The sequence below is a fragment of the Anopheles merus genome, chromosome 3L (assembly GCF_017562075.2).
Source record: "Anopheles merus strain MAF chromosome 3L, AmerM5.1, whole genome shotgun sequence".
NCBI lineage: Eukaryota > Metazoa > Arthropoda > Insecta > Diptera > Culicidae > Anopheles > Anopheles merus.
In genome coordinates this window covers 38,715,515-38,731,308 of record NC_054085.1, presented here as the reverse complement: position 1 = coordinate 38,731,308, position 15,794 = coordinate 38,715,515, and the positions used below count along the sequence as shown (strand labels likewise).

General features: G+C 46.7%; 2 protein-coding genes across 3 annotated transcripts; both read left to right on the top strand.

Annotated features, from left to right (window-relative positions):
• The first annotated feature begins 244 nt into the window (after positions 1-244).
• On the top strand, positions 245-3,092 carry LOC121599828 (FACT complex subunit Ssrp1). Its single transcript, XM_041927915.1, has 3 exons — positions 245-483; positions 609-2,654; positions 2,730-3,092. The coding sequence occupies exons 1-3, from the start codon at positions 430-432 to the stop codon at positions 2,814-2,816; spliced, it is 2,187 nt and encodes a 728-aa protein (XP_041783849.1). The 5' UTR covers positions 245-429; the 3' UTR covers positions 2,817-3,092.
• A 1,959-nt stretch (positions 3,093-5,051) lies between these two features.
• Positions 5,052-11,683, top strand: LOC121600123 (mobility group protein 1A-like). Of its 2 annotated transcripts, none has more exons than XM_041928442.1 (3): positions 5,052-5,207; positions 10,311-10,517; positions 10,668-11,683. In XM_041928442.1, exons 2-3 carry the CDS (start codon positions 10,368-10,370, stop codon positions 10,851-10,853), a joined length of 336 nt encoding a protein of 111 aa, XP_041784376.1. In that variant the 5' UTR covers positions 5,052-5,207; positions 10,311-10,367; the 3' UTR covers positions 10,854-11,683. The 2 variants fall into 2 exon arrangements, with proteins under 2 accessions (XP_041784376.1, XP_041784375.1); XM_041928441.1 differs by lacking the exon at positions 5,052-5,207 and adding an exon at positions 6,892-7,002.
• The last annotated feature ends 4,111 nt before the right edge of the window (positions 11,684-15,794 follow it).

Genomic DNA, 15,794 nt, shown 5'->3' with positions numbered 1-15,794 from the left:
TGTATAGATTTTTCACCGGGCTGCAACGCCAAGGTGTAGAGATCGTGTTTGTTTGCTTTTTGGATTGGAACTTCCATTTTCCCTCGCCCAATAAATGCCTTTCGCTCATTTTAAATTATTGTGTCAAAAGTGTCTTAAAATATAGAGGTAATCTATTCTAAAAAGAAAGAAACAATACACACAAAAAGGCTCTTCTACCTCTTTCTGTTCACCTTGAATAGGACCTGCTCCGGCTGTCAACAGAAGCAGCTGTCAAACGGCTGCGACCGCGCCAAACATAACCAATCCAAACAATTGCCGTCTCCGATCTTTTTCCTTGTGATTTTCCGTGACAAACTACGCAAAAAAGGTTATTTTCAGAGTGTGTTGGGGTTAGAAACTTCCCTGGTCGGTTTGTTGGGCGATTAGGCTCAGAAACAACGCGTAAAAATGGCCGATTTCCTCGAGTATTCATCGATCAGCTCGGAGATTCGCGGTGCGATGGTATGGATACGCCGGAGTAGACTGGCTCCCCCGCCGCCACCACCATCCGGTCGGGCAGCGTGTGCGTGCAACAATCATTAACCCTTCCCCCCCCCCCCCCCCCCCCCCTTCTTGTACGTTTCCAGTGCCCGGGCAAGCTGAAAATGACCGACACGGCGATGGTGTTCAAAAGCGACAAAACCGGCAAGGTGGAACAGATCAACTCGAGCGATATCGAGCTGCTGAACTACCAGCGGTTCGTGGGCAGCTTTGGATTGCGGGTGTTCCTGAAAAACGGGTCGCTGCACCGCTTTCTGGGCTTCACTGGCGACGAGGCAAAGATAGCGGAGTTTGTGAAGAAAAACTACAAGCTCGACATGCTGGAGAAGGAGCTGTCGATGCGCGGCTGGAACTGGGGCTCGGTCCAGTTCAAGGGGGCGGTACTGAGCTTCGATGTGGAGAACAAGACCAGCTTCGAGATTCCGCTGAACCACGTGTCGCAGTGCAACGTGGGCAAGAACGAGGTGACGGTCGAGTTCCACCGGAACGATGACGCGCCGGTCAGCCTGATGGAGATGCGGTTCCACATTCCCACGTCCGAGTCGGCCGGTGACGTCGATCCGGTGGAAGCGTTCCAGGAGAACGTCATGAAGCAGGCCTCGGTCATATCGGTGTCGGGCGATGCGATTGCCATCTTCCGCGAGATCCACTGTCTCACGCCCCGCGGTCGCTACGACATCAAGGTGTTCCAGTCGTTCTTCCAGCTGCACGGTAAAACGTACGATTTCAAAATCCCCACCTCGTCCGTGCTGCGGCTGTTTCTGCTCCCGCACAAGGACAATCGGCAGATGTTTTTCGTCATTTCGCTCGATCCACCGATCAAGCAGGGCCAGACGCGGTACCACTTTCTGGTCACGCTGTTCCAGATGGACGAGGAGACAAACATCGAGCTGCCGTTTACCGAGGAGGAGCTGAAGGAAAAGTACGAGGACAAGCTGACCAAGGAACTGTCCGGGCCGGTGTACGAGGTGCTGGGTAAAATCATGAAAGTCATCATCAACCGCAAGCTGACTGGGCCGGGCACGTTCATCGGCCATTCGGGCACGCCGGCGATTGGATGCTCGTTTAAGGCGGCCGCTGGCTATCTGTATCCACTGGAGCGGGGCTTTATATACGTGCACAAACCGCCAGTTCACATCCGGTTCGAGGAAATATCGACGGTAAACTTTGCCCGCAGCGGAGGCTCCACGCGCAGTTTCGATTTTGAGATTGAGCTGAAAACCGGAACGGTGCACACGTTCAGCAGCATCGAGAAGGAGGAGTACTCGAAGCTGTTTGACTTTATCGTGTCGAAAAAGCTGAACGTGAAGAACACGGGTGGAAAGGCCAGCTACAAGGACGACTTTGCCGACTCGGACAACGAGGGCGAACCGGACGCGTATCTGGCCCGCGTCAAGGCGGAAGCCAAGGAGCGGGACGAGGACGACGACGGTAGCGACTCGGAGGAGTCGACCGACGAGGACTTTAACCCGAACCAGCAGGAGTCCGACGTGGCGGAAGAGTTCGACAGCAACGTGGAGTCGTCGTCGGACGATTCCGACGACGAGGACGGCAGCGGCGGTGACAGCGACGATGGTAGCGGATCGGACGGTGGCCGCGAGAAGAAGCGTGACAAAAAGAAGGAAAAGAAGGAAAAGGTAAAGGAGAAGGCACCGAAACCGAAGAAGGAAAAGAAGGAGAAGAAGGAACCTAAGGCGAAAAAGTCGAAGAAATCGAAGGACCCGAACGCACCGAAACGGCCCTCGACCGCGTTTATGCTGTTTATGAACGCTAGCCGCGAACAGATAAAGAAGGACTTCCCGGGCCTGTCCATCACCGAGATGAGCAAGAAGGGGGGCGAGCTGTGGAAGGAGCTGAAGGACAAGAAGGAGTGGGAAGCGAAGGCGGCGAAGGCGAAGGACGATTACACGGAGGCGATGGCAGCGTGGAAGGCATCGGGCGGCGGTACCGATGGAGGGGACAAGGGAGAGAAGAGGAAGAAGTCGACGGCCAAGAAATCCTCCGACTCGGCCATGAAGGGCAGCGGGTTCAAGAGCAAAGAGTTCATCGAAGGGGATGATTCGTCCAGCGACGAGGACACGAAGAAGGACACCAAGAAGTCAAAAGCACCGGAATCAGCAGACAAGAAGAAGGTAAGCCGACACCGACTGCAGTTTAATTAGCTATCGATGTGTCTAATGTATGTATTTTTATGTTTCGCTTTGTAGAAATCGAAAAAATCAGACTCGGAGTCCGAAATGTCCGCCTCGGAGGAGGAAGAGGAGGACGAGGATATGAGCGAAGGCAGTGATTAAATCCGGCAACCATCGCCTTTGCATCATCTCGCCCGGAGCGACCTTCCCGTTGCAGTATCGTATTGATTATGTATAAGAAACGCGTTTCTGATTTTACTCATCATCTGTATAACTCTGTACGACACGTATGTAAACATTCTACCGTTTGCCTTATGTTACGGAACGAATCGGTAATGTCTGTTCTTTTGAAATTCCATGCCAATTCCATCTCGAAAGCAGCCAAGCTCTCCTATCAGGTTAAAAAGAATAAATGTTAACTTCACCTTTAACCGGTAATATTCAAAGCTTCGAATAATATAGTAGAAAATGTATGAGAAATTTACGCTTGATTGGTTTGAAATGAGCATCTCATGCAAGCGTTTGATGCCGCTTGCAAACATGTAACGGCCGCTTTCTCTGGCGTCACCGATGCAAAGCAACAGCCATCACCAACACACATGCATCGGCGGATCCGCGCTAGAGCAGCATGCAAACTCTATCGACGCTCCGTTTGCATGGGAAAGCGTCCCTTTCGAAAGTGTCCTTCCCCTAGCAAAGGAAACCAAACGATCGCAGCGTGCCCCTCAAGCAGCACAAGGTAGAAAGTGCACGACGCAGCGCAGGCGAACGAACGAAAAAAAAAAGACTCCGCAGAGTAACAGCCGGCGCTTTGCTTTGCCCCTTACCCTCTTCGCAACGGGAAAAAGGCAAGCGCGACCGCCGAATGCATCGACACACAAGGACGCTCAAAAGGATCGGCGTGCTGCTTTGGGAACAGAGAATTGCAACAACCGACGGGAAAGGGAACGGTTATGTTACGGCTTTATGTAGGGTGTGTGTGTGTTTGGGTTTTTTGCTCGCTACCGGACGGTTACGGTAGAGATTTCTTGTCACGACGCAGCGTCCTTTTACCCTTCACCGATGGAAACGGTACATTAAAAATGTTCGTTACATTCGGTAGTTTTTGTAGCGTTTAAACTATCAATCAGTAATGCAAGCCAGTTGGTTTTATTGCTATGTTGCTTCGCCCTTCAAAACGTTCGCCTTGTACACGGTTGTGTGTGCAAGGGTACAAAAGGGAGCGATACAATACACTTTTTGGCGCCAAAAATGATCCGCCAGAACAAATGTACAGAAAAAGGCGCCTGTCGTACCCGTTTACTGTACGCTGGAAATGTTTCAACATTTTTTAAGCGAAAACTGATTTTTCCTATCCAATTATCCAAATTCCAATTATTTCAAATGATTATAATCCAATTATTTTTACGCATAAAATGTTCATTTTTATTGTAGTTATTCAACTTCACAATAAAATAGTTAATCCTTTCAGTGAGTTGCTGTTTTGAACCAAATGTTTATTTTTTCATGTCATTTTTAATTGTTGTTCTTCTTCCACCACTCCGGTAGCTTTCCACCGACCCGGTATGCGCAAGGCATTTAAAAAAAAAGTAATATTATTCAACAGCACAAATCACTGTATCCTAATAATAAACCACGCAAAACAGAAAGCTCCTCGGTACGGATGTTGCCTACCAAGCCGCGAACCGCGTGGCAAAACGGCCTTCCGTCCGTGCAACAAAAAACGTAAACAAACCCTATATTCTGTAGCATCGTTCGCCGTTTGACCCAGCGCAGGTCCGCTGTCGGACGACGATGGCGCGTTCGCTTGATGAAGCGGTTTCTAAGGAAATTGCATGAAAGTGTTACGCAAATTTGTTACTTTTCAAGAAATTTGTTTCATTTAAGAATGTTTGTTATAAAATTTCATGTAATGACCCACGCCTTTTGTATGAAGGAAAGCATCATTTTGGTAGAACGCTTTCCCATGCCGCGCAAAAGAGGGTTTTTTGATTTGTGTAAAATCGCTCTTTTAGCGCTAATCTGGCTGGGTGGACAGTGTAACGCTGTTCTTATCTCCACTCCCTGCATGCATTCGCGCAAACGGCAACGGGCCCCGGCGGGCATGCATGGGCCGCCGCCGTCGCCAAAAGTGGCCATATATACAGATCGGTACCGCAAGCAATCGTAAATAACAAATAACGCCGGCTGCTGGGCTGCTGGTGCGTTTGAAAAAGTGACGTTTGGCTTTCATTCATCGCATCCGTGCACACGCGCCCTCACACACACACTCACGCGCGCACGCCTCAGCGATACCGGGGAGAGGTGCGCGTGTGTGCGTGAGAGATCGCCGCCGCTGGTGTGAGAGTGTGTGTTGGATGTAGCAGCGCTCGCAGCGCAGACAAAGCTTTCCCTTTAGATCGGTCCAAGTGCTCTGGCTCTGTTCACAGTTCGCTCGAGTCCCCGAAGTAAGTTGTTCTGCGCCCTGTCTGGTGCTCTGTGTGTGTCCATAGGAAAAAAGTGGTCATAAATTAGTGCATTTTGTGCGGCCTATTTCTCCAGTATCTTACTCCGGTGAGTCAAATATCCCGTTCTACGACTTATGGTGACAATATTCAAAGAGTATTTTTCGCGCTGACCGCAAAAATCGGTGACGATTTAGGGGGAAAAAATCGCCAATTTCCGAACCGCTTCGCTGGCGTGGGTTCGCTCACCCAATCCACTATGGCGACATATTGGAATTGTATGGTGGCTGGTGACGACGGCACCGCAAACGATGGCCGTTTTCGGTCGATCGCGGTACCGGACCCGTACCGATGGTGGGTGAAATAGTTTAGCAAAAGTATTTTCGCACCCGTTGCGACCCATTTCGGTGGCGTGCGTGCGATTCGGTGGAACAGAAAAAATCATCAAAATGGCTGGTGCGGTCGAGCGGCTATGGCTTCCACACCGCCGTGCTCGCATTAAATATGGGTGGGATTTTGAAAAATAAATTCCCACCCCGGACCGCGTCCGAGGGGCGAACTTTGTTCCATAATCGTCCTACGGCGGTGTGGCCGATCGATTGGCATCGGTACCCCGTGCGGTTCGGTGGAAAATTCGTGAAAATGGCTCGTTTCGCGCCAAAATATTTTTCCCATATATTGGCTGGTACCGTGGGCCAAATGCTGTACAGTTCGTCCATCTTTCTATGGGGCCCCTTGCAAACCGAGCCAAAGAGGTTTTTTCATTGAAACGGGCCGGGCACTCACCGTCGATACGATAAGAGGCGCTGTTGTGTGGTGTGTGGTACTGTGCGAGCCAAACGGCACTCACACACCCCGTGTATCGCTCGCACACACAGAGCAACGAGCAGCAGCGCGCTGTGTAGAGAGTCGATGCTGGGCTGTGTATGGGCCGTAGCAAAGCGTCGGTAGAGTTTTTGAATTTTGCCTCGGAAATCGGTTATCGCAATGGCGGCGTGCTCGCTGGGCATGCTGCGATGCGTATTTAGAATGTAATTTTTTTCCGTCTTCGATTTACTGACTCCGGGTGTGTGCTGTATTAGGTGCATTATCAGTAGTAGCAGCGTCTAAGCGTTGTGCTTTGCCATCGAAAAGCGTTTAAACTGCAAACGCGGACGATTAAACATGGCATGGCAGCGCAGGGGTGGGTTGTTTTTCGTTGGGAAAAGAAGGAATTTTTGTTTGTGAATATCAGTCTAATGGGCACTGTTTGTTGCTGCAGTGATGACGCTATTCGAGAGAGGAAATGTAAAAGATGCGTTGAACAAGTCCTTGGGTTGTTGGGATCCATTTGCAAAAGCATAGGGAGATTTTTTCGATCGAACAATTTTTGTAAACGCGCGGACTCGCAACGTCGAACAAAAATTCCTGACTGTTATTTTTCCCGCTCTTTAATGGTTCCGCTTGTCTCGCTCACCGTCCATGTGTGTGTACGTGCGGAACGTTTTAGCTGGGCCAGAAAGAAGCGCCACTCACGTACAGTGGAACCGCAAGGCAAAATGGCTACCGACGCCGTGCTGCGAGCTAGACACAGGCGCCAACACAACCGCACCGCATCGCTCCATAGCAGGCCGTGTGTATGTGCGGTTAAGCGAGTGAGTGCCGCGGTGTGTGCGTGCCCGTTACGTCGACCATTTCTGTTACCGCGCAGTACCAGACCGTTGATGGTGTGCGAGAGCCCCTTTTTTTTACTGTATATGAAGGCCACTCAGCGCTGAGTGACCTGGTTGTGTCCGTCGAGACCTTTGGCGTTGTTCGAACGCGTTCGCAGCAGTCAGTTGCAGTGAGGAACGTTGTTGGCATTGGTCGTGTTTTCTCGGAAGTAGCTGTGCGGTAGCTTTCGAGTTTGTCCCAAGTGTGGAAAAGTAAGTGGCTTTGTTGCTGAATCTTTCAATTAGCAGTGCATTTTTGAACTAATTAATCGTAAATCATACCGAATTTGGTGGTTGAAATTTGAACAGCGTGTTACCATTAACCGGCATCTTGTGCATGTGTGCGTGCGTTTTGCTTGGAAAAGAACTGGCCTCGTTGAAAGTGCGGCTTGTGCGCGTGTGTGCGTGTGTGCCAACGGTTTTTTTCATTTGCTCTTTGGTGTAAGACGCGCACGACGACGCACGCTTTTGCTTGCTTGTGTGTGCGGTGTTGGCTTGATTTTGAGTGGCTTTTTCTTCATTTCCCCGATGGAGAGGTGAAATTCTTTCTGGTTTGCTCTGCTGGGTTTATAGCGAAAGTGGCAAGAAAATGGGAAAAATAGGCGTCTTGCGAAAATGGTACATTTTCTAAGAAGTGTGGCTGTGTTCCTCTACCAAATGGTGTTAGTGACGCGTCATTGCCTGGGCGAATGGCTTCCGTTACCCCTAAAATAGCGCCTGTGTGTAGTTTTGAAATGGGAGTGACATGGAAACATTTTCACGAAAAAACGCTTACTATTTCGCTTCAGAAATTTTGGTACGGCTCTGTGTCAGTAGAATTTAACCTTAAAATTAATGGTTATCATCACATTTTCAACACAAAGCCAAGCCAAGCCCAAGCTGTGTCTGATTTTTGTACCTCATCTTTCGCAGCGGCTTCTTGGTCTTGTTACTACGTAACGGCCAAAAATGTGACGCGCGTGAGACCTGTGGCGTTGTTGTGGCCCGCTTCCAATACAAGCGCGTTCGCGCCATAACCTTAGCAAGCGTGATGAGGCCACAAGCCCCAGCCGCCAGGGCATCATCATGCCAAGCGCGCGACCCGCGCGCACTCACGAGGAGAAGGTTCAACAGAAATTGACAGAACTTCGGCGATTGTAACGCCGCTGCGTAACGCGCGTTACTCTCGTTCGAATGGAAATTAACGGAAACATTTTTTTGGGTTAATAGTTGACGCAATATTAATGTCCATTACCATTCAATTCGTAGTCTCTCAGGCTGAGAGTGAGGCTTTTGGAAAGCAAATAAAAATCGCAGGAATGAGACCTGCGTGTGGAAGGAATATTGTGGCAGATGATGTAAATAGCAGCCGCCGCAGCAGCAGCAGTAGCTCGCTCTCATTTGCGTCCTCCATTTTGTATGGTGGCAGCAAAGGCAAACGGATGCTAGAGCTTCTTGAAAACAAGCTGCTTGATATGGCGTCTAACAATGACGGTACGAGGGTCTAATTTTGAACTTGTGTGAAAAATGTTATTCATGTGTACATTTTATGTATAGCAAAAACATTATTTTATACTGCCTGAGTCTTTTCTATGAAAATTTCTTTTAACGGACCCATTGCATCACTGGCATGTGTGGTTTGTTCCTTTCTCATGTACGCCGTTTGGCATCGTGCTGGAATTGAAAAAGCGCGCGCATTTTTTCTGAAGCGTTACATCCACAGCGGCGGAAGATGAAGCGCATCAGAGCTAAGGATGAAAATGGATGTATTGTTAATTTTAGTAGGTTAATTAAAAAAGGATGTATTTTGCTAATAATTATTGTTGTACATTAATCTTCGAATAATCATCGAGCTGTATCACAGCACATACGCATAATTTCGACTCTTTTGTCATATTTTGATATGAAAACTTTGTTGGCAAATGGAGTTGTTTTTTTTTGTTCTTGTGTTTATTATAAGATCACATAACTAGATTTCTTGCGAAACCACACTTCTTTTAGCGGAAATCCAACCGTAGTCGTGAGCTCCTCCTCAACAAGACAAGAGGGACACGGCACACCGACAGCGCAGAGGACCGCGCTTCCGTCGTGGTGTCGTCGTGTTCATCATTCTCCAATTTCATCAGATTTCACAAGCAAGTTTCCTCTTTCTTGGGTCCGGTACTCAACCACACAGCACCGTTGCTCCCTTTTTAGCCACAGATATATGAAGGAAGCTTGTGTGTTGGGCAAGCGGATTTTTGAGAGGCTTGGGTTTTGTCGACACACGGGGTGGTGTGGAAGAAGCGAACGCATGTGAGCGCACACCAAGAAGGGAGGTAGTCAAGAGCACGTTTTCTTCCCTAGGTGAGAACGCGCGTTTGACGGTCGCAGCGACACACAGGGGCAGCTGCGTGTGCGCGTCGTATCGTCTTTTTTATTTTCTTTGCTCTTCTCTCTGTGTTGAACGTTTACGGTGTGTTCGTTCCATTCTGCGTGAGAACCTGCCTGCCAGCAGCACACAGAAAGGAATCCACACAACCACTCAACAGTTCTCGGATTGGAATCAATAGGTCGGAGAGCGAGAGAAGAACGCATAAGCAGCATATTTTGTCAGCAAAAAATAGCCCCGAATAGAGAAAAGGGGGGACCTAAAGAGAATACTTTGATGAGTTGAGGAGATCTACTGTGTTTGTGTGGGGCCACCGTCGCCAAGGGAAAGAGGAGGCGTTACATGACGACGTTATGTGGCTGTTGGGTTAAAAGGTGGAGAAGGGAGCACAGGGAAGCGCGATGAAACAGTACAGCGCCTGTCGTGTATCGTCGTACACTAAAGAGAAGCAAACATAAGACAAGAGGAGCAGTGGGGAGACACATCACCAATAAATGCCATCAACGTCATCATCTTATAATATTTTCTTGCCTTGAGGGAACTCACGCTTCTGAACGGTGGTACAGCAGTATAGTGTTCCTCGCGATATGTATGTTGAGAGCACATTTTTGCAACCCATTTGCGTTGAAGCAAAAGTCAAATTCAGATTTTGTTACGATATTATGCGTTAAAAAACTGTCCCTGCTTTTTGTTGGTAGAAATAGAAATGATGCGGAGGATGAGTTTAGAAAAGAGATACTCATAGCGCCAGGGACAAGTGTTGCGAGAAACGGCACGAAAGAAGATGCTGAGATGCTCATAACTACCGCACAGACGAAGAAGAGTCGTTTCATGCACACTGCTGTAAACGGTTTTCAAGGGGCGGTAGTGGTTAGAGCCTAATGAAAATGGTCTTTCTCCTGTGTTCTGCGCGCAGTCGTGCCATGTTGTCTTGTTTGTTTCGCTAATGGTTGCATGAAAGATGGGAGAGCGTTCAAAGAGGGTTACGACGACGAAAAACGGAAAAATTCAAATTTCCTTCTTTATGACACGATGATGGGTGGTGAAGATGGATGAATAGCAGTATCCATTTTGTAATTTCTTGTGATTTCGATTGAATCCCTCTTTCTCCGTGTCGTGTGGTCGTTAGTTCTTTTTATTTACTTGCGTTCTTCCTCTGTTGTATTTTCAGGACATTTTAATTGTTTGTGACTAAAACCTAGCAAAAACACGAAAAGTAATTGCTACCATGGCTGAGAAACCAAAGCGTCCTCTATCAGCGTACATGCTGTGGCTGAATTCGGCCCGCGAACAGATCAAGAAGGAGAACCCCGGAATTAAAGTGACAGAAATCGCCAAAAAGGGCGGAGAACTGTGGAGAGGAATGAAGGATAAGTCGGTAAGTATTGCCTGTGTTGATATATTATTTGCCTTTTTGTTGAATAATTTTCGTTTAATATATGTTACACACTGCTAAAGAAAAACAAACCGACGCGCTGCTGACATCTTTGTTCTGTTATTTTGCAATTGCGCTCAATTTACTCAACAGGAGTGGGAATACAAGGCGGCCAAGATGAAGGATGAGTACAACAAACAGATGCAAGACTTCGAGCGAAACGGAGGAAGCAAGGACGCCGGAACCAAGAAAAAGAAAGGTGCAAAGAAAGTTGTCAAAAAGAGCAAAAAGAAGGATTCGGAGGATGAAGATGACGAGTCTGGAGATGAGAGCGACTGAACTAATCACTAACCTTAAAATAATTATTTTTAATTTATTGTGTAAATGTTCGGGGCCTTACTTCAACTACAAAACCACAGCCATCTCTTTCTCTCCCCCTGTCTTACACGCCGGAAACAGAACAGCCAACGCACTACTTGAGGACAGTCCTCGCTGTCCCCAGTCCCAGTATTCCCGATACTGACCCTGCTACGTACATCGTACTAGTAAAATAACCCTCTAAAACCACACCCCTCCCGGCACCCCTCGTCAGTATAATGAAAGGCTTTCCGACAGTTTGATAAACCGTCAAAAAGATTCCTTCTTCATCAAAACTACTACCCTAATACTGCTACTACTGTTCACTAACCAAAAAAGATCTATCAACTTGCCACCGCGTCACACACAACTTTACACAAAATTGAAATGAAAACGAACTAAAAAAACGTAAAATGACAAGTGGAAAAATAGAGTTTTACCTATTGAACAACCAAAAACAACCAGGCCAAACGCGCATAATTTTATGGGAAATGTCTGCCCCCGCCCCTGTACCTACCCCCCCTTGATTCAAGTTTCGATAGTGGTATGATGGATACATGTTTGTTGTGTTCCTCCTCTGTCTCTTTGAAATGATGAGTAACAAGAAGAAAAGAAGCATTTTTGGAAGAATTTGGAAGAAAAGATGACCATGACAACACAACACACGCCACCCACCAACCAACACAACCCACCACCCCTCGAGTGTGTGGAGGAGAAGGAAAGGGTAAAAGCAGGAGGTATAATTTGGATTTTTATTTTCCATGTCGATTGTGAACGTCCTCTGTATCTTGTTTGGGGGAGTCTCTCTTAGAGCAAAAAGCTTAGTATAATGCCACGTACGCGTATAGTTGTTGCATTTATGCTGGCCGGCTTTGTGTGTTGTCAGCTATGTGCTGAACCCGCCGACCACCAAGCTATTTGGCATAAGTGCACTGAAGGATGTACACGGACAAAAGGCCATGTAGGAGCGTTTGCCTGTGCAACTGTCACAGAAGATCGCTTTACTTTCTCTCTTGTCCTACATCACTAACTTCAAACTATACACGAGAACAAGTGGAGAAGGAGAGGGATATCGTAGCTTTAGTAAACACAAGTACCGTGTTCATGTTCAATGTTTACTTTTATGTTTTCTATCATGCATCTCCCACAACATACACACACACACACACACTTTCATTAACATCATGATGAAACGGTGCGCAAGATCAGCAGTTTCTGCAGACCGTTTCATCGTTGATTGCGCATGTGTATGATCCTCCATCTCATGTCAGTTGTTGGGGCACAGCACAACACCCACGTTTCAACCAACATTCCAACATTTTTCACCAAATTAGCGATAGCTTTTAATAACATTACAGACACATGATTGCGTCCGAATGCTACTGGGAGGGGGTGTACGCGACCGTTCCGCATTCATACAAATACCCCTTTGAGAGAGAGTATTTGGAGTGTGCGCGTGGATGTCGCGTGCCAAGTGTCCCGTTTCCGCTTTTTTTTGTGTGGTTCTACGCACTTCCCGGAAGAAGAGTTAGGTGCGTTTTCTCCTGGTTTTGAAGCAGGGTAAAGAATTAGAGAAGGATGTTAGATCGATGCATCAATAGAATCAGAGCGTGTAGAGAAAGAAGGTTAACACCGATCCCTCCCCAAATTGTGTAAACTACCGTAGAAAAAAGCAGCACTAACCGACCAGTAATGTAATGTACCTTTTTTATACTATTATTATTATTTTACTCTTGTTTTGCGAGCCTCTAGAACTATTTAGTATTATTTTATTTTCTTAATACGAAAAAACCAATGCATTGCGCGCCTCTCACCAACCAGCCACCAGGCATATCATCTCTCCTCACGTTTTCCTCCTTTTGGTTTTTTTTCTCTTCACTTAGATTTTGCTTTAGATAGATGTGTTGCGACAGGCACACACCACACGCGAGAAAACACTCGGCCGTCGCATCACATTTCTCTAGCAAAGCGTGTTTTGCCCGTTTGATGATCCTCCTTAATTTTCGTGTTTTTTTGTTTCTTTTTCAAGGAAGGCCGTGATTAAGTAATGATGATGATGATTGATAAAAAGAAGTGTGAGAGAGAAAGATCAGAAATGGAATCGTAAAGGAGAGGAAGGCAAGAAAAGGAAAAAGCACAGCAGGAGCGCAGGATGAGGAGGAGGAGGTGGATGCAGAAAGCGGAAGGAGGAGAGTGAGAAGGAAAGGCGCGAATGGTGTTTGGTGTGGTGTGTGGGGGTCGTCAGCCAAATCGATGATTACATTTCTTCTCCTCCCTTTTTTTTATATCGAACACAAGGGCGCGCACGACCATCTGTCGCGCCGAAATCTCTTTCTAATTTGTTTTTACAATCAGGTTTTGTAAGTGAGTGACAAAAATACAAAAATAACATTAAAAAACAAATACACTTTTACAAAGGAAGATAAAAATTATTCTTAGTGTGGTTAGGGAAGCCAGGGAACAGAGTTTAGGGAAAAAGGGGGGTAACTCTAATAATGTAATTAATAATAATATCAGCGGTAGGAAGTGTACCCCACAGCAGTAGAGGGGGAGGGAGACACTGTTTTTTAAACACCCACAAAAATACACAAAACACAACACACACACACACACATCCATGTATGCTGCACATACTGGATACAAACACACATACACAACATCTACACACTCTCATATTGACACAACGACACACGTACTCTTCTGTGTCATCTCCCCCAGTCTCTCATGTATTTCGCAAATGCGTTAGGAAAGGCCACGGTCCTTCCAAGGAAATAAGGTAGTGAGAGGTGGCAGCAAATGTGCACTGGGGCTCCTGCGAACTTGTTTTGATCCTGCGGGGAAATGTGTTCTATGAACTGGGCTCTGACACAAGTATACTGAAGATGATCCCCTTTCCTCTCTGAACGATCTCTGGGGCCATATATTTCTTTGCCAGGATCACAGGAAAAGGAAGGGTACTCGGTCATTTGTGTCTTGGTCTTCATATGATACACTACCCTTCGAAAACATGTACAAAGTTCTGGGAAAACTTGTGCAGAGCAGTCGGCAGCATAGGAAGAAGATAACAGATGCGCGGAGGGGTTATAGCATAAGAGAGGAGTAGTAGTGTGTCGGTTAGTAGCCATGTTTGATTCAGTTCGTTCAAACATCATCATCCCCCTTTTTGACCATGCCATTACAACGTGCGTCGGCGGTGTGTAGGGTGCGCATGCGTGTGTTGTTCACGCGTGCGCCGAATACGCAAACGGATTAGTTTTTTGTCTCTTGATATTCAGTGAAAACGGAAGAGCCCGAGAAGTAATAAACAATAAATTCTTTACTAGTAAGGAAAACTTAAAACACATGTTTTGCGCGCATTTCAAGGAGAGTTTGGATAATGAAAGCTCCATTTAAATCTAATTTTCCCTTATTACTCTGGTCTGCCACAATGCTGCTACGGAAGAAGGGGAGTGGTGGGTGGGTGGGGATGTTGTGGGTATGTTAGGGTCTTAATGTTAGGATTAGACACCTTTAGTTCAAGTGGGGAGAAAAGGGGAGGTGGGATTAAACATATGGGCCATTATGTGGGTTTGGGTGGGGATGTTGTTGTGTTAGGTCGTCGTCGTTTAGGTGTAGTATGAGGCAATCGCTCCGGAGGTAGTGCTGCTATATACTTATGCGCACGATTTTAGGAGAGAATCGTTTGTTCAAGAAAGCGATGTAAAGGATCCATCGGGAAAGGAAAAGAAGAAGGAGGGTGAGGAGGAGGAGGACATCGCCAGAACATCGTCTCCGGTCGTCGGCTTAGGATACAACACACGGCACCACACACGCGCACACAGGTGGCGTACCTGAAATAGACGCGGAATACTTACACACGCAAGCAACCCTTATATCCTCCTGAAATCTTTTTCCCTCCCAGTGCGACCAGAGAACAAAAAAAGCAACAGAAAATGATCTAGAGTTCGATTTGAATAAAAATGAAAAGAATTCGTGAACTAGAACTTCTTCGTTGTAGGTATAGCAGAGTTGTGATTAGGAGGTTGTCCTTTCGTAGGTGTTTGGTGTGTAGTTAGAGGATTTCGCTGAAGGTTGACGGGAAGTACTATTGTATGGTCTGGTTAGGGTGTGTAGTTTGGGTGAGGTTTGTTTGTCTGGAGTTTGTTGGTTGGGTGTGTTCTGTCCTGATACGCGCATGCAAACGGCGAAAGAAATCATTTCCATCCTTCTCTATTCACATTGTTTCTCTGTCATGTTTTCTTTATGTATTTTATGTTCTGACCAATTTCTGACCATTCGTAACATTCGCCCTGTTTTTCGTGGGTTGACTCTTCAATAGGTAAACGTAGATTTTAGATACATTATTGATGACCTATCTGTCTGCTCCAGATGGGGAAAACTTGTTCGGATATCGGTTGGAATAGATGTTGTTAAAAGAAGCAGGAGGCCGTTTTTAAGATGAAAAGCGTACTAAGAGCGCATTTAATGTGTGTGTGTGTGTGTCGATCCAGTCCCTAGAAGTGCCCCGGGTGAAAACGTTGAAGTAAGAGTTCAATAGATGTGAAACGAATATTTGAAGATGAATAAATAAAACAGAAATGGATAACACTGCCTCCGTTAAAAGCTGTTCTATTTCCAGTTGGGGGATTTATTTTGTGGCGAGTGCTCAAACAAATGACTCCAGATAGATAGGATTGGCGAGTCCTTCCTTGTTGATCAGACTGGATTTGCGGTTATATTATTTTGTCTCCTTCGATTCAAATCTTTTTTGTGCGAAAAGAATGGGAGGGGGGGGGAATAAATAGACCGTTAATTACCTCAATGAAGAAATTTTATCGCCAGCAACGGCCGACAACGAACAACAACAGCTATTCAAATCGCACATCTGTCAGATAAATGTCAAATCTGTACAATCACGAAGGATAGCTGTCAATCGAGCACGCA